The following is a 22,477-nucleotide window of genomic DNA, read 5'->3' as shown; positions in this document are numbered from 1 at the left end:
CTCTCAAGTAGGGACTTATCCTGTGAGAACACCAACATTAACTTTTCTTTTGTTAAAAGGGAGGGGAATAGGTTGGCCCATAAGCTAGCCTCGAGAGGTTTATACGATTCTGATGTTTGGATCTTTGGTTGTCAAGCTGGGTGAACGCTGATAGTAATCATGTTTCAAATTAATATAATGAATTCTGATCTTTTTTTACCAAAAAAAGGGGTAAGTTTCTTAAACTATCCCTATATTTAACTAATTAACTAATTACATCCTTACTATTTAATTATTATCTTATACCACCCCTATTATTTATGATAATTGACATCGTTCTTGAGTGTTAATGAAAAAAATGAAATGTTAAATTTGTCCTTTATTATTATTCATATTTTTAAAATAAAACTCAAATTTCAGGAAGACAAGAAACAGATTGCTGCTCCGTCTCCGTTTACTAATCACACCGTTTGGGGGAGCAAATCAATGGTCACTCTCTCTCACTCTATCTCTCTTCCCTCTTCTTCTTCCTCCTCTTCCTCTCCTTCTCCTTGTCATTGGTGACGTTTGGTGATTTTTCATCGTTTTCTTGGCAGTGTTCATTGCCGACGCCGCTGTATCAAGAAATATGAAATATCAAAACCTACTGTTAAAAAAGGTTCTACAAATGGTGTTCACCCTTTTCGCCATTCCTCCACTAAACTCTGGCATCTAGCCTCTCAGAAGACCAAGTAGAGGATCGAAGGACAGATCTGCCGGTGGAGCTCGAAGAAGGACAGATACCGAATAGTGTTGCAACTTCTTAATCAAAGAGGCAAGATGCTCTGAAGGTGGAGAAAAAACGGATGGCTTTAGATGTTTTTTTGGTCTTTTCCAATCGACCGAATGGCCTTTTTGTAATTGTCGTGGTTGGGAACTGGTTTAAAAAGAAAAGTGGTCTTTTCCATCGACCGGTGTTACTCTTGCTGCCTATTAGTCTAGAGTTTGTGGTAATCGAGATGGGGATTGATGTTGATACAAGCTCGCATCGATGGCCTCGGGTTGGGTTTGAATACTGATGATCAAGGACACACTTCTTGGTTTATGGCCTCGGGTTTGGTTGGGTTTGAATACTGACTGCAATTAAAATACAATCTTTGGTTGGATTCTGGTGAGGATTAAATGATGTGACAAACGGTAGTTTGTTTACGGTGAAGTGGGGAGAAGAAAGGGGAAATGGGAGGAAGAAGGGGGTGTTCTGTAGTGTGGCTGAGAAATTGATGGGTGTAGTCTATACCCATCAATCCACACCACGCTACACCACATCTTCTAGCAGGGACCAATCCACACTACGCTACACCACATCTTTTAGTAGGGACCAATCCACACCACACTACAGTATACAGATATTTTGAACTGTAGACAAATTGTGTGAACTGGTCTAGTCTATACCCACAGCGGTGTTCTATAGGCGTGGTGAGGACCTGTCCATACCACACTTTTTGATTTCATGTATTTCATATACATTTATGAATAGTTTACACCAACATTTTAAAAAACGACTCAGAAATAGAACCGTTCTAGCCATTGGTTTCCGGGTCGATGGCCCGACCATTTGATTTAAACGGATCACCCATTTTGACAAACAAATTAAAAAAATAAAAAATAATTAAAAAAATGGTAAAAAACCGTTGAATAGGTCGACGGTTTGACCGCTCGGGTTGTTGACTTTTTCAACGGTTTTTTGGCAAAAATCGAGTTTGGGGTAAAATGGAACCGCTTGCCTAGACGATTCCCGAGCTGAACGATCCGACTATTTGGGTCTAACGGCAGTTCGAAAACCTTGATCTACATAGTTAATCATAAATATCTAATTTTTACATTTTATATGATAAATATATTGAAAAATGCATCAATGAATTAATATTAACCAATAAATATTAATTTTTTTATAAAAATAATAGTAAAATAATAAAAAAATAAAAAAATACATTTAAAATATAATTTTATTGATAAAACATTAAATTAAAAAAAATAAAAAATTAAGTAAAATAATTAATATTTTATTGACAAAAATATTAAAATATGAAACAAACAATATGGTAGCCTTTCAGGGAAAGTGTGAAGTAGGGAATCAAAAATCAAGTGTGGATGGTCCCCAACCACGAGATTTTACCATGGATGGGGTGTGGGCAGGACCTATCCACACTGTATTGGGGTGTGGAAAGGATCGGTCCTATCCACACCCAACCAAACACGACCAAATCTCGTGGACAGGACCAAAAATAGTCCCGTCCACAAGATTTACACGATTCCTAACACCGCCAAAATGATTTAGACTGATGTAAAATGGTAGAAGAGCAAACGACTATCTCAGCACCCGTTCTCAATCATTAGAGAACCGGGGATAGAGAGGGAATCGATCAAATGGATTGTGAAGAATAAGGGAGTAGAGGGGGATGAGGAATATGACAAGACATGGGGGAAAAACGAACAAGGTAATATTAGGTTAAAAAAAAATATATGTATCACATAGTGTCACGTATATATAAAATTTGACAAGAAATTAACGGACGCTAATAACAGAGGTAGAACTAATCAATAGTATAATTACTATTGATAATAATTAAATAGTATAAGATAATAATTAAATAGTATAATTACTCAATTAACTTAAACAGTAAGGATAGTTTAAAAAAGGAAAAATTCCCGATAGGCTGAGTGCTAATTTAAATAAGGATAGTTATGTATATCAAGTAACCTTCTTGTACACTTTAATACTTTTGAAAATATCATAATTAACTTTAAAAATAAAACACATTATTCATCATCTCCTTGATACAGAACCCAAGCTCTCAACGGTCCAGACTATGACGCTCGGCCGTTTAGCGTCTATGACTCGAAACTTTGGTTCTCACAAAACCTTCTTAAATCTAATCTGAGGATGTATTAAGTTGTTTCCTCCTTTGAGCAGAATTGTTGACAGACTCTAAAATTTTGGGGTTTTTGATTTTTTCCAATTGCATTTTCGTCTTTGTGAATGCAGTTTGTGAGCTCACACAATCGATTGGGTTTCCTGAAGAGCCACAGATCCATGGTTGGAAGAAGTAATATATGGGCAAATAAAGCTTAAAATTTCTATTTTAGCAGAAGTGCGTTTTTGCGATTATTTTTTTAATTAAATGCATAGATGAGAGAGAAGCCATGACGTTGTCTGGATCTGCATCTTATTACATGCAGCAGCGAGGGGTTGCTGGATCAAGGCCGGGAGCACAGACTGGGCTACAAGGACCACCGAGCACTGGTCCTACTATGCCAATGCAATCAAATATTGGTGGCAGTTCAGTTGGATCAACGTTCCAAGTAGAGTCTTCGTCTACCATTTCGCCTCATGGTGTTAACGTGAGTGTGCCGTCGGGAGTTCCAACAAATTGCAGTGACCAAATCTACTCCATGGATTATGTATACAGAAAAATAGAGGAGGTTCGACCAGTTTTTGCTTCGGGCCGTTCGCCTGCGAGCAGATATAACTTCGCGGGAGATTACAGGCTCACTGGAGCAAGGTGAGATGCGGGATTGAGTTTCTTCAACCGGTAAGATCTGTATGACTGCTACGTCGATCTTTCCTGTTTGAATGCTGAAGCTACAGAGGATGGGGCCGATGGGATGAGAGAGGTTGAAAGCAGTGGAATACTAAGGGGATCGATGGGGAGTAGAATGGGGTTGGGTATCGATTGGGTTTGTGCCAAAAGGGGTTAACCGAATGAGAGTAACAGAGGAGTTTCACCGCTGCAACTCCTCTGTTTCTTGTCAGAAACGGTGATGAATAGCAAAGAAAGAAAAAGGAAGAGAACGATGAAAGTGAAGAGGGAATGAGAGATATGTGAGAATAGACAGAGGAGAAAAAGGAAGGAAGAATAATGACTGTGGGGAGCGTTATGCACTGCCGCTGTTCGAGAGCTTGAAGAGGATAAACAATGGCAGTGAACAGTAGTTTAGGGCAACGAGAAACATTGAGTCATCAGTCTTTGAGTTAAACGAACCTCAGCCCTCATCAGTCTTCGAAAGAAAAATCGGGAAGGGCATTTATTACACAGGTGTTGCTGATGGTTGGTAAAGAAAATTAAATGATACTTTAAGGGCATTTGTATCTTTTTTTCATGACACTCAGCCTAAAAGTACAGCTATCGAGAATTTTCTCTTTAAAAAAGTTGCCCAAAACAATTCAATACTCATCAAATAAAAAAAGTAAAATATCCAATCCAATCTAACAAGTAACAATCTATCTCCGGCTCAATTTACAAAAACAACCTTACTAATCTCTTCCGCTGTCCGCTCTATTAAATCCATTACTGCTACAGAGGCCAGAGCTGAGCTGAGCTAGCTCTCTCATCAGACCGTATACGTTCTTGAATTCGAATTTCGTTCATCGCTCTCTGTCTCTCAACTCTCTACTCTCAATCTCTCGCCAAAATGTCAGTCTCCTTGCCTTCTACTTCATCGGCTCTCTTCGCCGTCTCACCTCTTCAGGTCATCTTCGCTTCTCTTAATTGTTATTGTTGTTATCTTCAGTTCTTTCGGGCTTTATTCCTCAAACAACTTGTTTTTTGGGGTTTAACAGGAGGGGAATTGCAGCTTTCCGATTCGATCTTCTACGGCGAATTTTATTTTCAAGCTTCACAGGACATACCCTCAGCTCCGTGCTTCAAGCAGCAATGCTTCATCTATCGAGACTGGTTGTGCATCTACTGCCATGCTTCTGTCGTTCCAGCAGATCCGAGCTTCTAATCGTGAGGGCTGGTTTTGATTCCTTTTTATCTGAATTTTGCAGGTTTGAGCACTGAATTAGATGCTGTTTCGAGCTTCAGTGAGATCGTTCCAGATACTGTCATTTTCGATGATTTCGAGAAGTAATTTCATGATTTAGTATTCCTCTTCTCGTTCTTCATATTATTTTAGAATGCTATTCTTTGAAGGTGATATTACGAAAATTTGGTCTATTCTCATGTTTCTGCAAATCATTTGGAATGTAGGTTTCCACCAACTGCTGCAACTGCCAGTTCTTCGCTCCTTTTAGGCATATGCAGTCTTCCGGATACGATATTCAGGGTGAGTGTCGTTTCTGTTTTTATTATTTTGTTATTATTATATATTATTTTTTATTTTACAACTTTTTCATTATTGATGATATTCAAGGATTTGTGGTATAGAGCGCTGTAGAAACTGCTCTGGCGGATTCAGAGTGTTATGGGCAAAAAGATCCCGGCGTTCGAATGTCCTGCTTCCTTAACAAGGTTTGTTTTTGTCCATTAAATCGAGACCAAATTCTGGAAGGGTTTCTCATTTTGGTTTGCCTATGTTGATGGGAAAGCATTATTGGATCACAGGCTTTAGTTAATGTTGGAGGTGACTTGTCGAAACTAGTTCCTGGTAGGGTATCGACTGAAGTGGATGCTCGCCTGGCTTATGATACTCATGGCATTATTAGGAAGGTACTTCTAAAATAACCTGTTGTTGTAGATACCAATTTCTTGACTTCTGACAAAGATCAACACTTCCAGTTTCTAGTATGATGCTGTAAACAAATTAAATTTCTGTAGTATTTAGAGTCCTGTTAATGTTGTCTATCTTGATTTATGCAATTGTTAATGTATAGTCTTTCTTTCTTTTGTTTTATTTTTCTTAGCACTGTTTTTATGAATCTTGAGGTTGCTTTTTCTTGGCACTGGTTGGAACTGGTTTATCTTTTATATTTAATTATTGATGGCTTTTGTTTGTTATATTTTTTGTCATTTGATCCTTGATCTCTGATAGTTATAGTTACGGGTTATTGAACTCCTCATTCCCTTGCAAATTGTGGAAATGTATCATTTTCTGGGGCATTTTGAAGAGTGTCTGAAACTTGATATTGCAAAGAAATTTTTATTATAGGTGAAAGCCTGATTCATTTAAGTTTGTGGAACTGGAACAAGCATGGATTGTTTAATTCTGAAGTGTATTCTTTTAATCAATAATGCAAATAAGAATATAGTTGAAAGAATGAAAGCAGAAAAATGCATTACGTTTATACCAAAATAGGATATTAACCACCCAAAAATAAATTGGCGGAAAGGGAATTTTACAAGATACGCAATTACACAAAGATCAAATAAGTATATCCTGATGCCAAACCAACTTAGACACAACAATAAAATAATGGTTTTGAGATAGGTATTGGTTATTTTCCTATGGAGAATTGGCATGAAAAAATATAGTTGGTGAGGGTCAAAGGTCAATGATGGAAATAATGAATAGGGAATCTGGCAGTAATAAATTAGAAGAAAATCCAAGATATGGGAAAAAGGAAGAATAATTGCTGTCTTAGAAAATTACATACTACTATGAAAAGATTGAAGTAGGAGGTAGAGAATTATCAGAGAAAGCATAGAAAAGATATTTGCAGAAATCTCCTGTATAACAATTCACTAAAACATAACACAACTCCAAAGCGTCAAACACAATGACCATCTAAAGAGAGTGGTGATCAAGTCATAGGGAAGAGCCCTTAATTTTGAAAACCTGACCAGATTGAACTGGAAAGCTATCCGGTTCCCAGTGCAATCTACTAGCTTGTTTGGTTCCTGCTTTTCTGGTTCAACTTGGTGGTCTAATCCAGTTTTTGAAAACATTTATCAGGATAGCAGAGCAAGCAAGATGAAGAGAATGTTTTCCTGCATAAATAGGAAAATAAGACAATGTACACGCATACAAATGAAGATGGGCTTGGCATATGCAAACAAAGACATTTTGGTTTGGGCCTTGTTTTCTTTCTCTGCCTCTCCCTTCTATGATCTGTCTCTGTCCTCCATATTTGGATTAAAACACAGACTTGCTTATTTGATTTAGTTTAGGGACCTTAGTGGGACAAAAGGGTTTTGAATGAACTATTTTTTTGAAGTTATTGTTCCACTTTTCCATTCATGTTTTCTCATCGGTTGGGAGTTAGGCTTTTGCCTAGAGTATACCCCTGGTCATGTTCTTCTCTATAACAGCAATAATAAACACAAAATAAAACAAAGAAAAAAGAAAATATATCAATTCCCAAGACTACTTACAAAATCATATATCAAAAGATTCCTACTTATACTCTAAATAAATCAGAAAAATATAGAGTGCTCAACCCAAGCACTCCTAGAACATATTGCTAGAGGTGTTGTATCTCACCTTGCTAATGAGGTTGCTCATTAATTCCCTCCAGATAATAAAATGTTGGTCAGAGTTTGTTATATTCTTCTACAAATCATTCCATAATGCAAAATTTCCAGAATATATCATCTATATAATAAAATTGAGTTGGAGTAATGCTGGTTACAAAAGTCATACGATATAATTTCTTCTTGCCTGTTTAGGAACATTTTAGGATCTGTAACTTGCAGTCTTAACACAATTCTGACAAACCTTTAGGGTGGCATTGCCTCTGCAAGGTACAGGCCCTTAGAATGGTAAACTATGGCCTAAAATGGTTGGCTTTCTTTTTTTTTTTTTTTTTTTGGAAAATGGTAAAGTACTTTATTCATCTTAATGAGGAAAGATACAACAAGACCCAGGCCACTACATCTGCCTGGGCACAATACAAATGGTTGGCTTTCTTTTCACCGAAAGCAAATGGAAGAGGTTTTCAGTTGCTAAAAATGATAGGAGAAAATAAGTGGAGTATCGGACTGTGAATTCATTACATGTCATGGAGTATGATTTATGGTTGATATTGAAACCAGTGCAGATCTATATTTACTAATCCAGTCTAGCTTAATTGGACATCAGTTATAATCTAAGTTATCCTGCACCTTAAATCTACATGCAGATGCTTGAGTTACTGATCAAAGAAAAACAAAAAGAACAGATTCTGGGAACTGGTTCATTGTATCCTGTCCTTTAAATGATTGTTTTTCACTCAATTTCAGCATTAAATTGATTACTGAATTTCCTTGTCTTCCTGCCTTTTCTTTTTTAAGTGAGATCCAGGGGTTATCTAAATACCTCAAATTGCGTAAGATTTGTAAGGATTTGAAGTTCTTATTAATGAAACAGGGTTACTCTTATTTAAATTGATGCAATTTAATTTGACTTATACTCCAGGTGCATGATCTTTTGAAGTTATACAATGAGCTAGGGGTCTCTCCAGAGCGTCTGCTATTCAAAATTCCTTCAACATGGCAAGTAAGTATCTGAGAAAGTGCATGCTCTGTTTATCTTACCAATTTGTCTTGCATTACAAATGCAATGGGTTTGTATGTGGAAGATGATGATTCTTTTTCAACCCACTGTGACTCATTACATTTTCCTCCCTTTCAGGGAATAGAGGCCTCACGGGTGCTGGAGTCTGAAGGCATACAAACACACTTGACCTTTGTTTACAGGTATTTGTGCAGATGCTTGTAGCATATGGTATACCCCCCTCCCTCTACATAAACAATGACAATTTCTTGCCACGATCTGGCATGGATAGCATTGAAATGGTTTACTTGTTTTCATGGAATTAAGATTGTTCCCCCACCCTGATAAAGATATAGAGTTACCTTTGACAAGTAAATGATATGGGCCAATAAAATTTTAGTATATGGAAATTGGGTTTAATTTCAGTTGCAAGTTCATATTTTTATTGTTCTTTGTTCTTTTTTTTTTGTAAGATTTACTCTTATTATGGTTGACTACCTATGGACCAGTAAATATTATATCAGTCTCTATTACAAGATCTTCCAATGATCTGATTATGCTTCTTCAGCTTCTCTCAAGCTGCAGCTGCAGCACAAGCCGGGGCTTCTGTTATCCAGATATTTATTGGTCGTCTTAGGGTAACTTTCTTCTGCTAGTTAACTGTATCTCAAAATTTCTCATGGGGGTATTGATCATTATAGACATTATTCTGTTTTAGGATTGGGCACGCAATCATTCTGGTGATCCCGAGATAGAAGCTGCTTGCAGAAGAGGAGAAGATCCTGGTTTGGCTTTGGTAAATGTGCTGTTGCATCCTTTATTATTTCATTAACCCATTCCAGCTGCATTTTGATTCAAAATTTTCTCTGGTTCATTGAGGCTTGGCTTATGTTTCTCAACTGTAGGGTGGTAAGTTGTCCATGTCCAGGTCTGGAATCAGTGTATCCAGATTTATAATACATTGGGCCCAGATTTAGATGGTTCCACCCCTGATATGTGTCCCACCCTATGGGGTACCCCCAGTACTCGTACAACTTCAATGGGGAGCACCAAAAGCTTGAAGTTTACAAGAGACAAATAAAGGAATTAAAGGGTTAGAAAACAAAGATTAAATCCCTATTTGATCCTTGGGCTTTGGTTAGCTGTACCTTTCCTTTATATGCTCTTGTATATGGGGATTCAGTGTACATTTTACTTTGTCGGTGAGGAAGCTTTGGCCTGATAGTTTTGTTCCAGCAGCTTTGAACCTGATTCGTCTTCAGCTCTGGAGATCTAAGCTACCAAGGTTTCCGAGGGTGGGTCTAGTGGATATGGTCAAAGTTCAGTCTGCTGCTGCCTGGGGCTTGGGCGATCTCGGGGAAAGTGGGCTGGTCTGGGGATTGAAAGGTCTTGTGGGAAGTGGGCTTGGGACATTATGACCCATCTCAGATTTGAAATTTGAAGCTCTAGGTTTTACAGTTGAGAGGGAACCCTGGGTGGGAAGAGAGGTCTGGGTCAGGGCTTGTTTCAGCAGACAAGGTTGAGTTTCTGTGTTGACTCTAGCCAAGTTAAGTTGACCCATCTGGGTTGACTGCCTTCACCTCAAGGGCTACAATAAACCAGACATTGCGTTCATGTAGAAGGACAGCTCTGGGAATCTCATAAAGGTTCCATCTACGGACTCTAATTTTGGCCCCCTGAAGATCTTTAAGAAGCTTTGTTGAGGGGTGGATGTTCTCCAGCCCTCCATAGAGGTTGTTGATGCGCTTGAAGGTATGTCGTGACCAAAGGTGGAAAGAGGGGCCCTGGATAATCACCTAGCCATAAAAATGAAGAGAAATCTTCCTGTGAGCTTACAAGCGGTCACCATCTGTGAAGGGAGACCTCTCCACCAAAGATGCACAAGGAGCCTAACTTCAACCATTTATGGAGCTGTTTGTCAGAATCAGCAAAACCAACTGCCTGGTACTCAGAGAAGGGCCTCAAGCTTTATCCAGGAAGAAGAGTGTAGGTTTACTGTTAAGCCTCATTCCACATCTGTCCAGCTTGGTTCTTTCAGTTTCTTGCAAGGAAAAGCTAACCTCTAGATTCCGAAAGGGTTGGTAGAGTGAATAATACTGATAAACTTCCCACCTCCTGCTGAGATAATATGGTTCTCCTGTCTTGTAGGACGGGGGAAGGAAGAAGCTATAGGTTGGGGTGGTGCTTGCTGGTTGGATGAGGGGGTGGCACCTAAAGGAATCCAAAGCTTCTGTGGAATATTTCCAATCAAACCCATTCTTTCCTTCTGGTATACAAATTCCTCTGATTCTTTTGATCCCTTCCAGGAAGCAACCCACACATATCTTCCCCTGTTGTTGCCCTTCACTTGGAAGACAGTGTGACGAAGCTGAAATGAGATCTTCCTGTCCAAAGGGGCATGTGCTGATTTGGCTAGATTAACCATGAATTCAGCAGTTGTTGAAGATCTGGTTCACAAGCAGCCTCTAACCCCGTTCAGTGATGCTGTTTTCCTCCTCAGGGTGAAGGGTGCAGGTGATTTCAAAGGTTTTAAATTCAAGGGAGAGAAACTTACTGCTACAGGGGGGGGGGGGGGTGGTCTCCCTGTAGAGGGGAACATTAGTGGAACTTCCCCAGCACCCAATAGGAGGACAGAGTACAGTGGGTCACAGTCCCCTGTAGAGGGGAATATTAGCGGATACAAATTCCATGTTTTCTTAAAAAAAATATTGCTACTTGGCAAGAATGGAAAAAGCAATAAACTGTTGTGAAAAATTTGAATAGGAATAAGTGTAAAGTCTTTGGAATACTGAGGCTTAGAATGGAATACACGTGAGTAGCGAGAAGGGAAAAATCTCTTTATCCTTCTCTTCTATTATTCTTTTTCTCTTATTTTTTTTGATTGGTAACGGTAACTTTCATTAATCTTTAAGGAAAACTTAGTACAACTGTCACCTTCGTAAGCAAGGTGACAGATCTATTGTCTTCTATAATTCTTTTTCTCATCTTAAAAATGTCAGATCTTTTCTTTTAATAGTAAAATCCTCTAACAATGTAGAGTGATGCCTTGTCCCAACTAACAATGTAAAGTGATATACATAATATATAATAAGATGTATTAATACACATTGTAGTAGTATTTAGGTGGCGTTTGATTGCACTTTACAGACGTCTGAATCTGAAAATGTTGCTTTTCAGACGCCACTTTTGTTTGGTGTTGCATCTGAAATAGGGTCTGAAAACTTTTTTCAGATCTGAAATTTTTAGACTGTGGCCAGTCACTTAACGCGTTCAGATGCATTTCAGACGTGGCCAAAAGTCAAAACTACCTCTCTCTCTCTCTCCTGTCTTCTCTCTTGCTCTCTCTCTCTCTCTCCCTCCCCTATGTTCCCACCACCACCGCTGCAAGTTGCAGCAGCTCTCTCTCTCTCTCCCCTGTGTTTTCACCACCGCCACCACCGCTGCAACATGTAGCAGCGGTGGTTCGGTGAGTAAAAATATTTAATTATAAATTATTTTTATTAATTATTAATTATTTTAATATTTTTTATTAAACACTAATGATTTTTTATTAAATTTATTTGGGTTATTTATTAATTATTAATTATTTTTATTAACTAGTAATTTTTAATTATTTCATTAATTTTTAAAAATTATTTTAATTTTTATTTGTGTAAATTATTAATTATTAATTATTTTAATATTTTTTTTAGTCATTAATTATTTTTTTAATTTTAACCATTTCATTTTTTAATTAGTAATTATTAATTTATTATTTTTTATTTGTATTGTTTCAATATTATTTTGAGGTTGAAAATTATTTTTTGTGAGATAATGCAAATTGAACTCAACATTTACAAATAGTATGTTCTAGGGGTAAAATAGTAAAATCAGTAAATTTCAGATGGTAAAGGGTTGATCCAACACAAACAAATTTATAGATTCAGATTCTCTAAAAAGTAGAAAAGCATCTATGCCTCTTTTCAGATTTCAGACACTTCTAATATCTTTTTAACTTTTCAGATCTGAATTTTCAGATTTATCAAACGCCACCTTAGACAAAACAATAATATTGCAATAAGGCACTTGTCTTGTGCTTTTTGTCACCTAGGAGGTGCCTAGTTGCCTAGATGGGTGCTTTTATATAGGTCATGGTGTTTGCGTGAAGCACTTAACCAAGGGTGCCTATTTGCATAGGAGACACCTTGACAACTTTGAGTTTTGTACTTTGGATGTAGTTGTCTTAGAATGGTTTCTAGTCAGTTTTGGTAAATAAATTTATTAATGGTTGTTTATGTTAAAGTGGGTGTTTGTGTTGTTGTGTGAGAGGATTACATTGTGCTTGGGTCTTTTTTTTCCTATTTCAGTTGCAGTAGAATTTTTATGCTCTCTCCCATGGATGTAGGCTACTAAGCTGAAGAATGTTAAATCTGTTTTTTTTTTCCTTCTTTATTTTTCATATGTTTTCTTCTCTGTAAATTGATATATGGTCCCTGGCTTTTGGAACATAACATGGAGGAGGTAGATCTTTGGTTTCTAATTTAATATGTTCAGAAATAGGTCCAATATCTGTTGACTTGTTTTCCAAAAGTTTGTCTAGAGCAGGAGTAGAAAGTTAGAAACAAATGATCTATACTGAGGATCAATTTTTCAATAGTAAGGCTTGGCTTGTTAAGTTTTATTCTTCTGGTATTTTGCTACTTGTATGGCTTGGGAGTTGGACCTTTCTCCTTCAAATGACTTCTTGCACCTTCTATCTATTTCTCCCTTGTTTTAGTAAATATTTTTGCTGGTTTTCAATCAGGAAGAAAAGGTATGTTTTCAATTGAGAAGTATTGAGCTTGTCTTACACTGCTGGTCGCAAGCCCATATTAAGGAGGGTTGTGTTCAGGTTGGCAACTGGTATTAGAAGTATTTGCCAGACTCTTATGAACATGGATCCTGAATGTCATGCTAGGGCACTGACACTGAACAGAGTTGAATGGCGGAACAAAATTCATGTGGCTGATCCTATATAGTCAGGATATGGCATTAAACAGAATGGCATGTCGAATTGAATTCTTGTAGATGGCCCCATATAGTTGGGATGAGGCTTGGGTGATGATGATCTGTTAGACAAGATTTGGTCCTAATGCTTTATACATAGGGCACATGAGAATGGACAGAAGACACCTCATAGCTATTATTCATGAAGACACCCCATTGTTGCACTGATTTTTCTTTTATTTTGATTATTTATTTATTTAATGTTTTTACTAATTAAAAAAATTTATATGCTTGACTCATTTTAGTGTTATCCATGTGTGTGTGATTATACTGGTTAAAGAGCCCAATTTTATTATGTTTCCTTATTTGTTTTGTTTAGAAACTTTGTTTAGTCTTTTTTAGAGTTTGGGCCCTAGAAGAGTCCTAAGTGGGGGCAATTCCTTTTATTTCTTTTAACAGAAAAAGTGAACTGATTGATCAAAAAAAAAAAAAAAAACAGAAAAACTGAACTGTATAAATAGAATGAATGTGAATCAAATAATAAAAATTTGATAACTTTCCTCCATGGTATGTCTTCATTCAACTTCTTTCAGTTTGGATTGATGAGATGTTGCATACCAGTCAAGAAAGAAGATGTGATACATTCTTGATTATTTTCTTTATTCACTTTTCTTGTTTCTTTAATCTGAACTCATTTAGTTAAATCTTTACATTTCAAAAGTGTGGACTGTTGATTGCTAGATCTATTTCCTTGAGTTTCAAGGTCTTGTTTGTTTAACTAAACATTACCTAGTTTGTTATTTCTTTGCTTAATTCTCGTTGGAGATTGACTTGGGAACATCCAATTTTCTATAAATTGGTCACATCCCTAGAAAGCGAAAGCCCTATAATTTGGTCACATCCCTATACTCCCTTTAATGAACAACTCCTCTTTTTCTAATTTCTTTTAATTTGAACCCTCAATTACTTGAAAAGTTTAACCTCTTTCATTCCCTTGGCTTCAATTTCTCTATGTAATAGTATTATGGTGATGTGGACGCGTATTGGGAGCAGCAGCAGCAATGATCCGGTGTTCTCATCCTATCCAATTCGGCAACAACAGTCTTATCCATTCAGCAGATTAGATTAGACTATGTTGTTATTCTTATCTTATTAAGTTAGTAGATTAGATTATCTTATCTTATTAGATTAGGATTAAGAGAGACTTGTCTTATCTTATCAGTCTTATCTTATCAAGATAGAGTTGGAGGTCTCCCTATTTAGCAAGGAGTCTCCCTAAGAGCAGGACTCTTGTAATCTCCTATTTAAGGAGCCACTATTATTGAATAAAGGCATCCAAAATTTCAGTCAAAGAGAAGAGTAAAGGAGAGTTAGGGTGATCTCTTGGACAAATCACCCCTTAGGTCGCCATGATAGGGTCAGCACGCAAAGGGAGGGGCAAGGGGAAACTAGAGGTTCTCCCCGTGGACCGACCCATGGCGAGATCCTATGCCCGGGCCCATAACATTTTGGTATCAGAGCAAGGCGTCATGGGTGATTTGGAGCAGCTGCCGTCCAGGGTCCATGAACTCGAGCACCGGCTCATCGAGACCAGCTCGGAAGTACGGGAAATCAAGGACGAAGTCAGGGAGCTACGGTGTTTGATGGAGTTATTCCTTTCTAGCAAAGAGAGGAACACAGAAGGGGTGACAGTCACTAGCGGCCGCCGACTAGATCTGCCGGAGTCTTCCGGCGAACAACAGTTCGGCAACCAGGGGGCTGCAGTCATCCCCAAGTACAGCAGGTTAGAATTCCCGTCGTACAACGGCAATGGAGATCCCTTGTGCTGGCTGTACCGATGCGAGCAGTTTTTTCGAAATCAACGGACAGACGACTGGGATAAGGTAAGCCTAGCCGCCTTTCACTTAACAGAGGAAGCGCAACTCTGGTTCTATCGACTAGAACAGGAAGAACCTGGGCTCAGTTGGACCTAGTTCAAGTCCTACTGCCTTCTTAGATTTGGGCCCCCACTGACAAGCAACCCCTTAGGCGAGCTGATTAACCTTAAACAAACCGGCACGGTGGCAGAATACTAGTGCCAGTTCCAGACCCTCCTCGCGAGGGCATCTTCAGTGCGACCGGACCAGCAGGTAGACATGTTCACCGCTGGGTTAGCAGAACCCCTGCGGGTGGACGTGGAAATGCAGAATCCCCCCAACCTGGTTACAACCATGAATATAGCTCGCGCCTTCGAACGCAAACTACAACTCAGCCGTGGAACCTTTAGTATGGGGCGGCCTCCATCAGCATGGGCATCCCCAGAACCACTCGGAATGGCTCCATATTCAGCAGCCAGCCAAGAACGGAAGCCACAAACGAGCAACAATTCCAGATCAGCATCCAGTATGGGGAGCAGCGTCGTTGCACCCCCTATTAAGCACTTGTCCAGGGCTGAGATGGCGGAACGCAGGGCGAGGGGACAATGTTTTAATTGCGATGAACTCTACTCAGCAGGGCACAAGTGCAAGAGACTTTTTTGCCTCCTGGTGAAACAAGAGGAAGATGAGGATGAACCCTCTTCATTGGAACCCGATCCAGGAGGGCAAAGTCATTCCACCTATCCGGGATTCCTTTGATGGTGTTTCCCGACACCCATCCTAAATTCGAGCTTGAGGACAAGCTCGTAGTCCAAGAGGGGGGTAATGATGTGGACGCGTATTGGGAGCAGCAGCAGCAATGATCCGGTGTTCTCATCCTATCCAATTCGGCAACAACAGTCTTATCCATTCAGCATATTAGATTAGACTATCTTGTTATTCTTATCTTATTAAGTTAGTAGATTAGATTATCTTATCTTATTAGATTAGGATTAAGAGAGACTTATCTTATCTTATCAGTCTTATCTTATCAAGATAGAGTTGGAGGTCTCCCTATTTAGCAAGGAGTCTCCCTAAGAGCAGGACTCTTGTAATCTCCTATTTAAGGAGCCACTATTATTGAATAAAGGCATCCAAAATTTCAGTCAAAGAGAAGAGTAAAGGAGAGTTAGGGTGATCTCTTGGACAAATCACCCCTTAGGTCGCCACGATAGGGTCAGCACGCAAAGGGAGGGGCAAGGGGAAACTAGAGGTTCTCCCTGTGGACCGACCCGTGACGAGATCCTACGCCCGGGCCCATAACATATGGTTGCATCTGGATGATGGACATTGGAATGTTTTGAATTTAGTTCCTGGGAGATTTGAAATTAGTCAAATTTCAAATTTGGCTAGAGCATTAAACTTGAAGGATAAACTTCCCCTGCCATACAATAGATCCAAAGTACAGAATCCATGGATCCGACTCATCCAAACATGGCCTAACGGATATTATTCCATTTGCTCAAACTTGATATCATTTCAATGGTCAATTATGTTTTTTCTCTTTTTTGGATGGGCAATGTGTTAGCGTTCACTGTTAGGCAATGAAGGCAGGGTTTGATCTCAAGACTGCAGTTTGACTTCTCTAGACGTTACAAATTGAGCCGAGCCAGCTTGCAACTTCAGATTGTGGACTGTCTTTGCTTCCATATTATTATCATGTAAAATATGGGCATATGTGTACCTCTTTGTGATTTAGGTTTATGTGCAATTAAGGTTCTCATGATTTGAAGAGGCAAGGTGTAATGCAAAACTAAACTTACTATAGTTTTTTATGTATTTTGGAGTACAATTTATCTTTTATTTTTATATTTCCTTTTTATTACATATATAATCTTTTTAATATGAATCCTATGTTTTTGAAATTTATTTTGTGTTTTGTTTTATGTTTATAACTTTCTCTACCTAAATGAAATCATTTGTTTATTTAACTTGTATATATTCTAGCTCATTTTTTGCTTAAATATTTTATAAATATTTTGAAATGAACAATCATTTTTAGTTTTAAGGTTGGTGGGTCCTACTACCATGTCTTATGTGTGAACATATAAGTAGAGATGCTAATCACACGTGTAGTAGAATGAGATGTGGTGTAGTACATTGGGAGACTTTTATTTGGTAACCAAGAGAGAAACAAAGATATTTTTTGGGTTAAGAGAAATTGTTAGGTATTCTCACATGTAGTTAAGAGAAATTGTTAGGTCTATGTTGTTTGCTTTTATTGAATTTTGGAAAATATGATATAATTTTTCTTTTTTGCATTTTTATAGATTAATTACATGAGCCATGTGCCTCACCAATTTGAGGAGAAAGGTGGTGCAATGCATACCTCACTAAACTTGATAACTATGCCTCAGACCTAGTACAGAAGGCAGCTAAGGCTTGGTGTTTTGGCTGCACCTCACCTCGAGGCATACACCTTGGCACCTTTTAAAGCCATGTTCTGTTGAGTTCCATATCCATTGTTATGAGCTCTTGACTACTTCAACCTATGTCCTTAGTCTTCCCCTAACTCCTTTTTTTTTTCTTTATCAATTGCATGAAAGGCATTCATCTCAAAGGAGAGCAAAACAATCCAAGAACTGTAGGCCAAACAGTTTTGTGCAACTCAACATTGACCTATTGAAAAAATAGAAATGAGTTTAAATTTGGTAAAAATCCCTCCTTGGACTTGGAAGCCCCCACTCCAGAACATTTTTTTTTTTTAAATACCTTTCCTAGCTGGCACGTTTGCTCGGTTTTTTTGCAGTCCAAGTTATCCTAAGTTGCTACTGATGGTTTCTTCTCTTGTCATTGACCAATATGCAATCTTTACTGTTACATTTTCTATGAACATGTGCACTTCAAGCTTTTTTCGTTGATGTTTCTTTCGTTATGCTTATTCTAAATGCTCCATATATTGCTGCTCTAGTACTTTGCCACATAAGCTTGCCCCTTTGATTGTGAAGGAGTTTGAGGGGCAAAAAGAGATAAAGTATTACTTGTGAAGCAGTCCAAGTCTTTCCAAAATGAAGAAAGAAGTGGGTTCAAATCTTTGTTACATAGGGGCAAGATAAGAAGAGATATGATTGATATTCTCCCCATATTTGAAACAAAAGATGCACACGAGGGGACAGATAACTGTTTAATCTCCTTTGAGGCATCTCACCTGTGTTGATGATCTTGAGAGAGGCTTCCTAGCAAGAAGCCTTTACTTAAGGATAAAGGCCTTTCCGAACAGCTTTGAAGGGGATAGGAATGGGGTTTTGTGGAGAGGGGTCCAAGGCTTCAAGGAAAGATTTATAAGAAATGTTCCGCCAGAGTCAACAGGCCACATTCATTAGTCTTCATTTTGTGTAAGAAAAACTTATTTGAGGAGATTGAGCAAATTGATCTGCTCCTAGCTCTTTTAGACCCTTCAACTTGTTAAAGATCACTTCTCGTTGGTGCTTTAGATGATTGTTTCTGTACATCACCTAACCATCTTAGTCTACTTTCCTTCATTTTATCACCTACTCCTAGGTTCCTTCTAGTAAGTTATTTTTTCATCTTATTATTTCTAATTTTCTCATTCATCCATCTCAACATTCGCATATCTGCTAAACTTATTTTTTGTTCATGTTTCTTGACTGTCCAACTCTTGGCTCCATACACATCCTTACTGGCCTTGCAACTGTTTTAGAAAAAAAACCCTTTGAACTAAGTGGTATTCTCTTAATGCATTGGATTCCAGATGCATGTTTCTTGACTGTCCAACTCTTGGCTCCATACACATCCTTACTGGCCTTGCAACTGTTTTAGAAAAAAAACCCTTTGAACTAAGTGGTATTCTCTTAATGCATTGGATTCCAGATGCACCTATCTACTTTGCCCATTCTGTTCTACTTCTATGGGAATTCCCATGCATACCTTCACTTGGTGTGACACCTTTATTTATCTGCATCTGGAGAACACTCAAGGTTAAAACATTCGTAGTGTGAAGTGGACTATTACTTGGCCAGGATGCATTTCTTGTGAATTATGTCAGAAGTTCAAAATGGAAGTTTTACTCCTTGAACTGTAACCAGTGTGTTGGACTGGCCAGAAGTTCCATTTCTTGTGAATTCTATCATAATATACCTAAAGAAGTTTTGCATAGGTAAATTTAGAAGTCTATCTTAATTTCCTAGAAACAGTTAATAAGAAAAGATGGAAGTTATTATGTATGATAGATATTCACTTGGGCCAATTGCTTGTGGAAGTCACATTACCTTCAAGAATCCAGAGAGCGAAAGAATGCAATGTTTGGATGGGACACGACAATTTGTCCATTTGGGAGTCCATATAACACTAACAACAGATAAAACCTGCTCTGTAGAAAAATTTTTCAATGATTAAATGTTAATCAAGTTTTTTCTTTATCACCCCTTACAGCTTCTGAAACAACTTAAGGTTCTTGAAAGAACTGTTCCTTTTCCATGTTTGCAGGTGACCAAAGCATACAATTATATTCACAAATATGGATTTAAATCAAAGTTAATGGCAGCTGCAGTTCGAAACAAGCAGGATATATTCAGCCTCCTGGGGTAGGAACAATGTGCCCTCATGCATTGACTATTGTTGATTTGAAGATTCTGTCTTCAGGATATTCACAAGGTGTTTATTCAATTCTTGCATTCTTAGGGTTGACTACATTATTGCACCATTGAAGATATTGCAGTCACTCAAAGAATCCATTACCTCCCCTGATGAGAAGTATTCTTTTGTGAGGAGTCTATCTCCACAATCCGCTGCAGCTTACAATTTCAGTGAAGAGGATGTATGATATTTTCCCTTAATTCTGTCTTCTTTTCCCCTGGCTTGCATGGTAACTTGTTTTACTTTAGTTAAAAAGTAGCAAAATAGTAGGAGATCCACAACTTATTTTCTCCAGGGATCATGTTATCCAACTCCAAGGTAAGAAGTATATAATGGGAGATAGCTTCCTTAGTGAATGTCACATTTGATGATGCCAAGCATTCTCAATCATGCCATCTATCAATACTGTTGGTCAATATGTTGGAACTTGGGTGAGCCATTAGATAATAATCCCGATGATCTACTAATCCTGAACTGCCTGATACGTGTAATCAACTTGAGCACACCACTGAGTAGGTTGTTTCCTGTGGTTAACCCACCCAAGAAGAGGTAGCCAAATGGCTGAAAACGGAATAATGCATTGGTTGGCCATGTGAACATAGCATGGTGCCTGCTATTTTGAAAGATGGAATTGGACCCCTCGTTAATTTTCTCTTTGTGGACCATTTTGTGTCTGATATACAGTTAAACTTCCTGTTATATGTGCTATGGTTGATGGGATAATGTGGACCTTGATGCACTTTGATAATGAATTTTCTTGTCTTCATTTACAGCTTGTTAAGTGGGATCAGTTGAGCTTCGCATCGGCTATGGGGCCTGCTGCTGAAGAGCTTCTGGCTGCTGGATTAGAAGGTTATGTTAATCAGGCGAAGCGTGTAGAGGAATTATTTGGTAAGATATGGCCACCACCAAACGTGTGATAATTTTCCATGAGGGCTACTTTCAGTTGTCACTTTATTTTATTTTATTTTTTGGGCCAAGCGAAAATGGTACATGAACCTTTTTTTGTCGCTGTTGTTGTTGCTATAAGAATAACAGAAGAGAGAACTTGTGTAGTCCTAATTTCCCTTCACCTATCTCGGTAATCTGTTAACAGTAGACTCTCATCAATCAAATGCCTGCTTACCCTTTCATACGATGAATTCAGATGGGATAAGGAGGATCTGTTATTAAGTTAATCCCAACCTGACATTAAATAAATGTCTCTTTCCTTCCAAGTTCCAACATGTGTTCACCCCAGGGGCCTTAGTTTAAATTTTATTATCCATTCTTTTTGTGTGCATGTATGGTGGGATGGGATTAAACTAAAGCAGAATATATGATATGTAAATTTAATGATAATAAGAATGCAATCAGGGTACACTTGGGATTGGAGATCAAGAAATAATTCTGTGACCTTTTCAGTACCTTGGTTTGACAACTCATGACAGGGAGGTGTCACCCATAGAATTAGAACAGGGTGGCAAAATGGAGGGGTGCATTTGGAATCTAATGTGGTAGGCTAACACCATTTAAATTAAAAGGAAGGTTCCCTATAACAGTTGCAAGGCCAACTATGCTGTACAGAGTGCAAGACAGTCGAGAAACTATGTCCAAGTAATGAGCGTAACGGAATTTCATATGCTGAAATAGATGAGTGAAAAAATTAGAAAGTATAGGGCCAGAAATGAATGTCATTCAAAGGAACCTAGGAGTACGGTCGAATTGTTTGGGTTTGATTTGGGCCAGAATCAGAAGAGTTAACCAAACTGGTTTGGATCAAACAGGATGTTTGGGTTGAGCACGGTCGAATTGTTTGGGTTTGATTTGGGCCAAACTGATCCAAATAGGATTGAACCGTGCCAACTGACTAGGTTTGGGGTTGCTTTGAGTTAGGTATGTTGGACCATTTGGGTATAACTTGGACTGGTCTGGTCTTAGCCAAATTGGGCCAAAACCTACTAGCTTTGTATGGGTTTGGTTGGGCCGTTCGTGCTCAGATTGAACTAGGTTAGCTATAACTGAAATGGGCCATATAAATTGGTTGGTTGAACTGGTTGAAACCAAGTCAGACCAGACCATCTACCCATTTGAATGGGTTCGAGTTAATTCAGTTGGGTATAGTTGAATCCAAGGTTTTTAAAACTGAACAGGACAGGGAACCGTTCTGGGGTCTGGTTCTCAGGTTGAATGTTCTGACCGTTTGAACCGAATGGATGGTCTGTTCTGACAAAAAAATAAAAAAGTAAAAAATGGCCAAAAACCGTTGTCTGGGTCAGTGGGTTGACGGTTCGACTGCCCAGGTCAGCGGTTTGCTGACCAAATCAACGGTTTTTGGTCAAAAAGCGGTTCTGGGCTGAAACGGAACTGGTCAGGTGACCGGTTCCTGGTTTTTCTTGTCCAACTATCTGGTCTGGTCCAGTTTTGAAAACATTGGTTGAATGATTTGATTCTACTTAGTTGTTCTATACTGGACTAGACTAATTTGGCCATCGAACTATCTAATCAGATTTGAATTAATTTTGATTGGGTGTGGGTGCACGTGCTGACCCGGATCAGACCATCGGACCATTTGATCGAGTTCAAGTAAGGTTAATTTGAGATAGGTACGGTTGTGGTGTATTTGTGAATGAGAAACTACTAGCTAGGCAATTCATACTTGTATTATTAACAATTAACCAGTGAGGCCCAATCTGACATCTAATACCATGGCTTGGATGACGTGTTTATGTAATTGGATCAAATTTGGGTTTGCAATCTAGATTAATAATTAGATTGATTTGGATTTGATTCCATTTAATCCGGTTATATTATTATATTTATTTATTTTAATATGTATAAATTTTATATAATTATATTTAAATTTATAAAAATATATTTTTATATATTAT

General features: G+C 38.2%; 1 protein-coding gene across 1 annotated transcript; it reads left to right on the top strand.

Moving 5' to 3' along the window:
- The first annotated feature begins 2,795 nt into the window (after positions 1 to 2,795).
- On the top strand, positions 2,796 to 20,740 carry LOC104598575 (Aldolase superfamily protein). The gene is made up of 13 exons (XM_010260716.3): positions 2,796 to 4,488; positions 4,580 to 4,694; positions 4,790 to 4,868; positions 4,992 to 5,067; positions 5,169 to 5,252; positions 5,346 to 5,450; positions 8,074 to 8,154; positions 8,290 to 8,354; positions 8,720 to 8,789; positions 8,870 to 8,947; positions 19,458 to 19,555; positions 19,653 to 19,788; positions 20,381 to 20,740. Exons 1-13 carry the CDS (start codon positions 4,432 to 4,434, stop codon positions 20,525 to 20,527), a joined length of 1,191 nt encoding a protein of 396 aa, XP_010259018.1. The 5' UTR covers positions 2,796 to 4,431; the 3' UTR covers positions 20,528 to 20,740.
- The last annotated feature ends 1,737 nt before the right edge of the window (positions 20,741 to 22,477 follow it).

This window comes from Nelumbo nucifera, chromosome 6 (assembly GCF_055504915.1).
Source record: "Nelumbo nucifera cultivar China Antique chromosome 6, China Antique-T2T, whole genome shotgun sequence".
Lineage (NCBI taxonomy): Eukaryota > Viridiplantae > Streptophyta > Magnoliopsida > Proteales > Nelumbonaceae > Nelumbo > Nelumbo nucifera.
This window is presented reverse-complemented; position numbering and strand designations above follow the sequence as displayed.

Bases quoted from the DNA above. Each gene is read 5' to 3' on its own strand.
- LOC104598575 (XM_010260716.3), top strand. From the start codon at position 4,432: ATGTCAGTCTCCTTGCCTTCTACTTCATCGGCTCTCTTCGCCGTCTCA. The intron at 8,790-8,869 runs GTAACTTTCTTC...ATTCTGTTTTAG, and splicing joins TATTTATTGGTCGTCTTAGG to GATTGGGCACGCAATCATTC. The intron at 8,948-19,457 runs GTAAATGTGCTG...CCATGTTTGCAG, and splicing joins AAGATCCTGGTTTGGCTTTG to GTGACCAAAGCATACAATTA.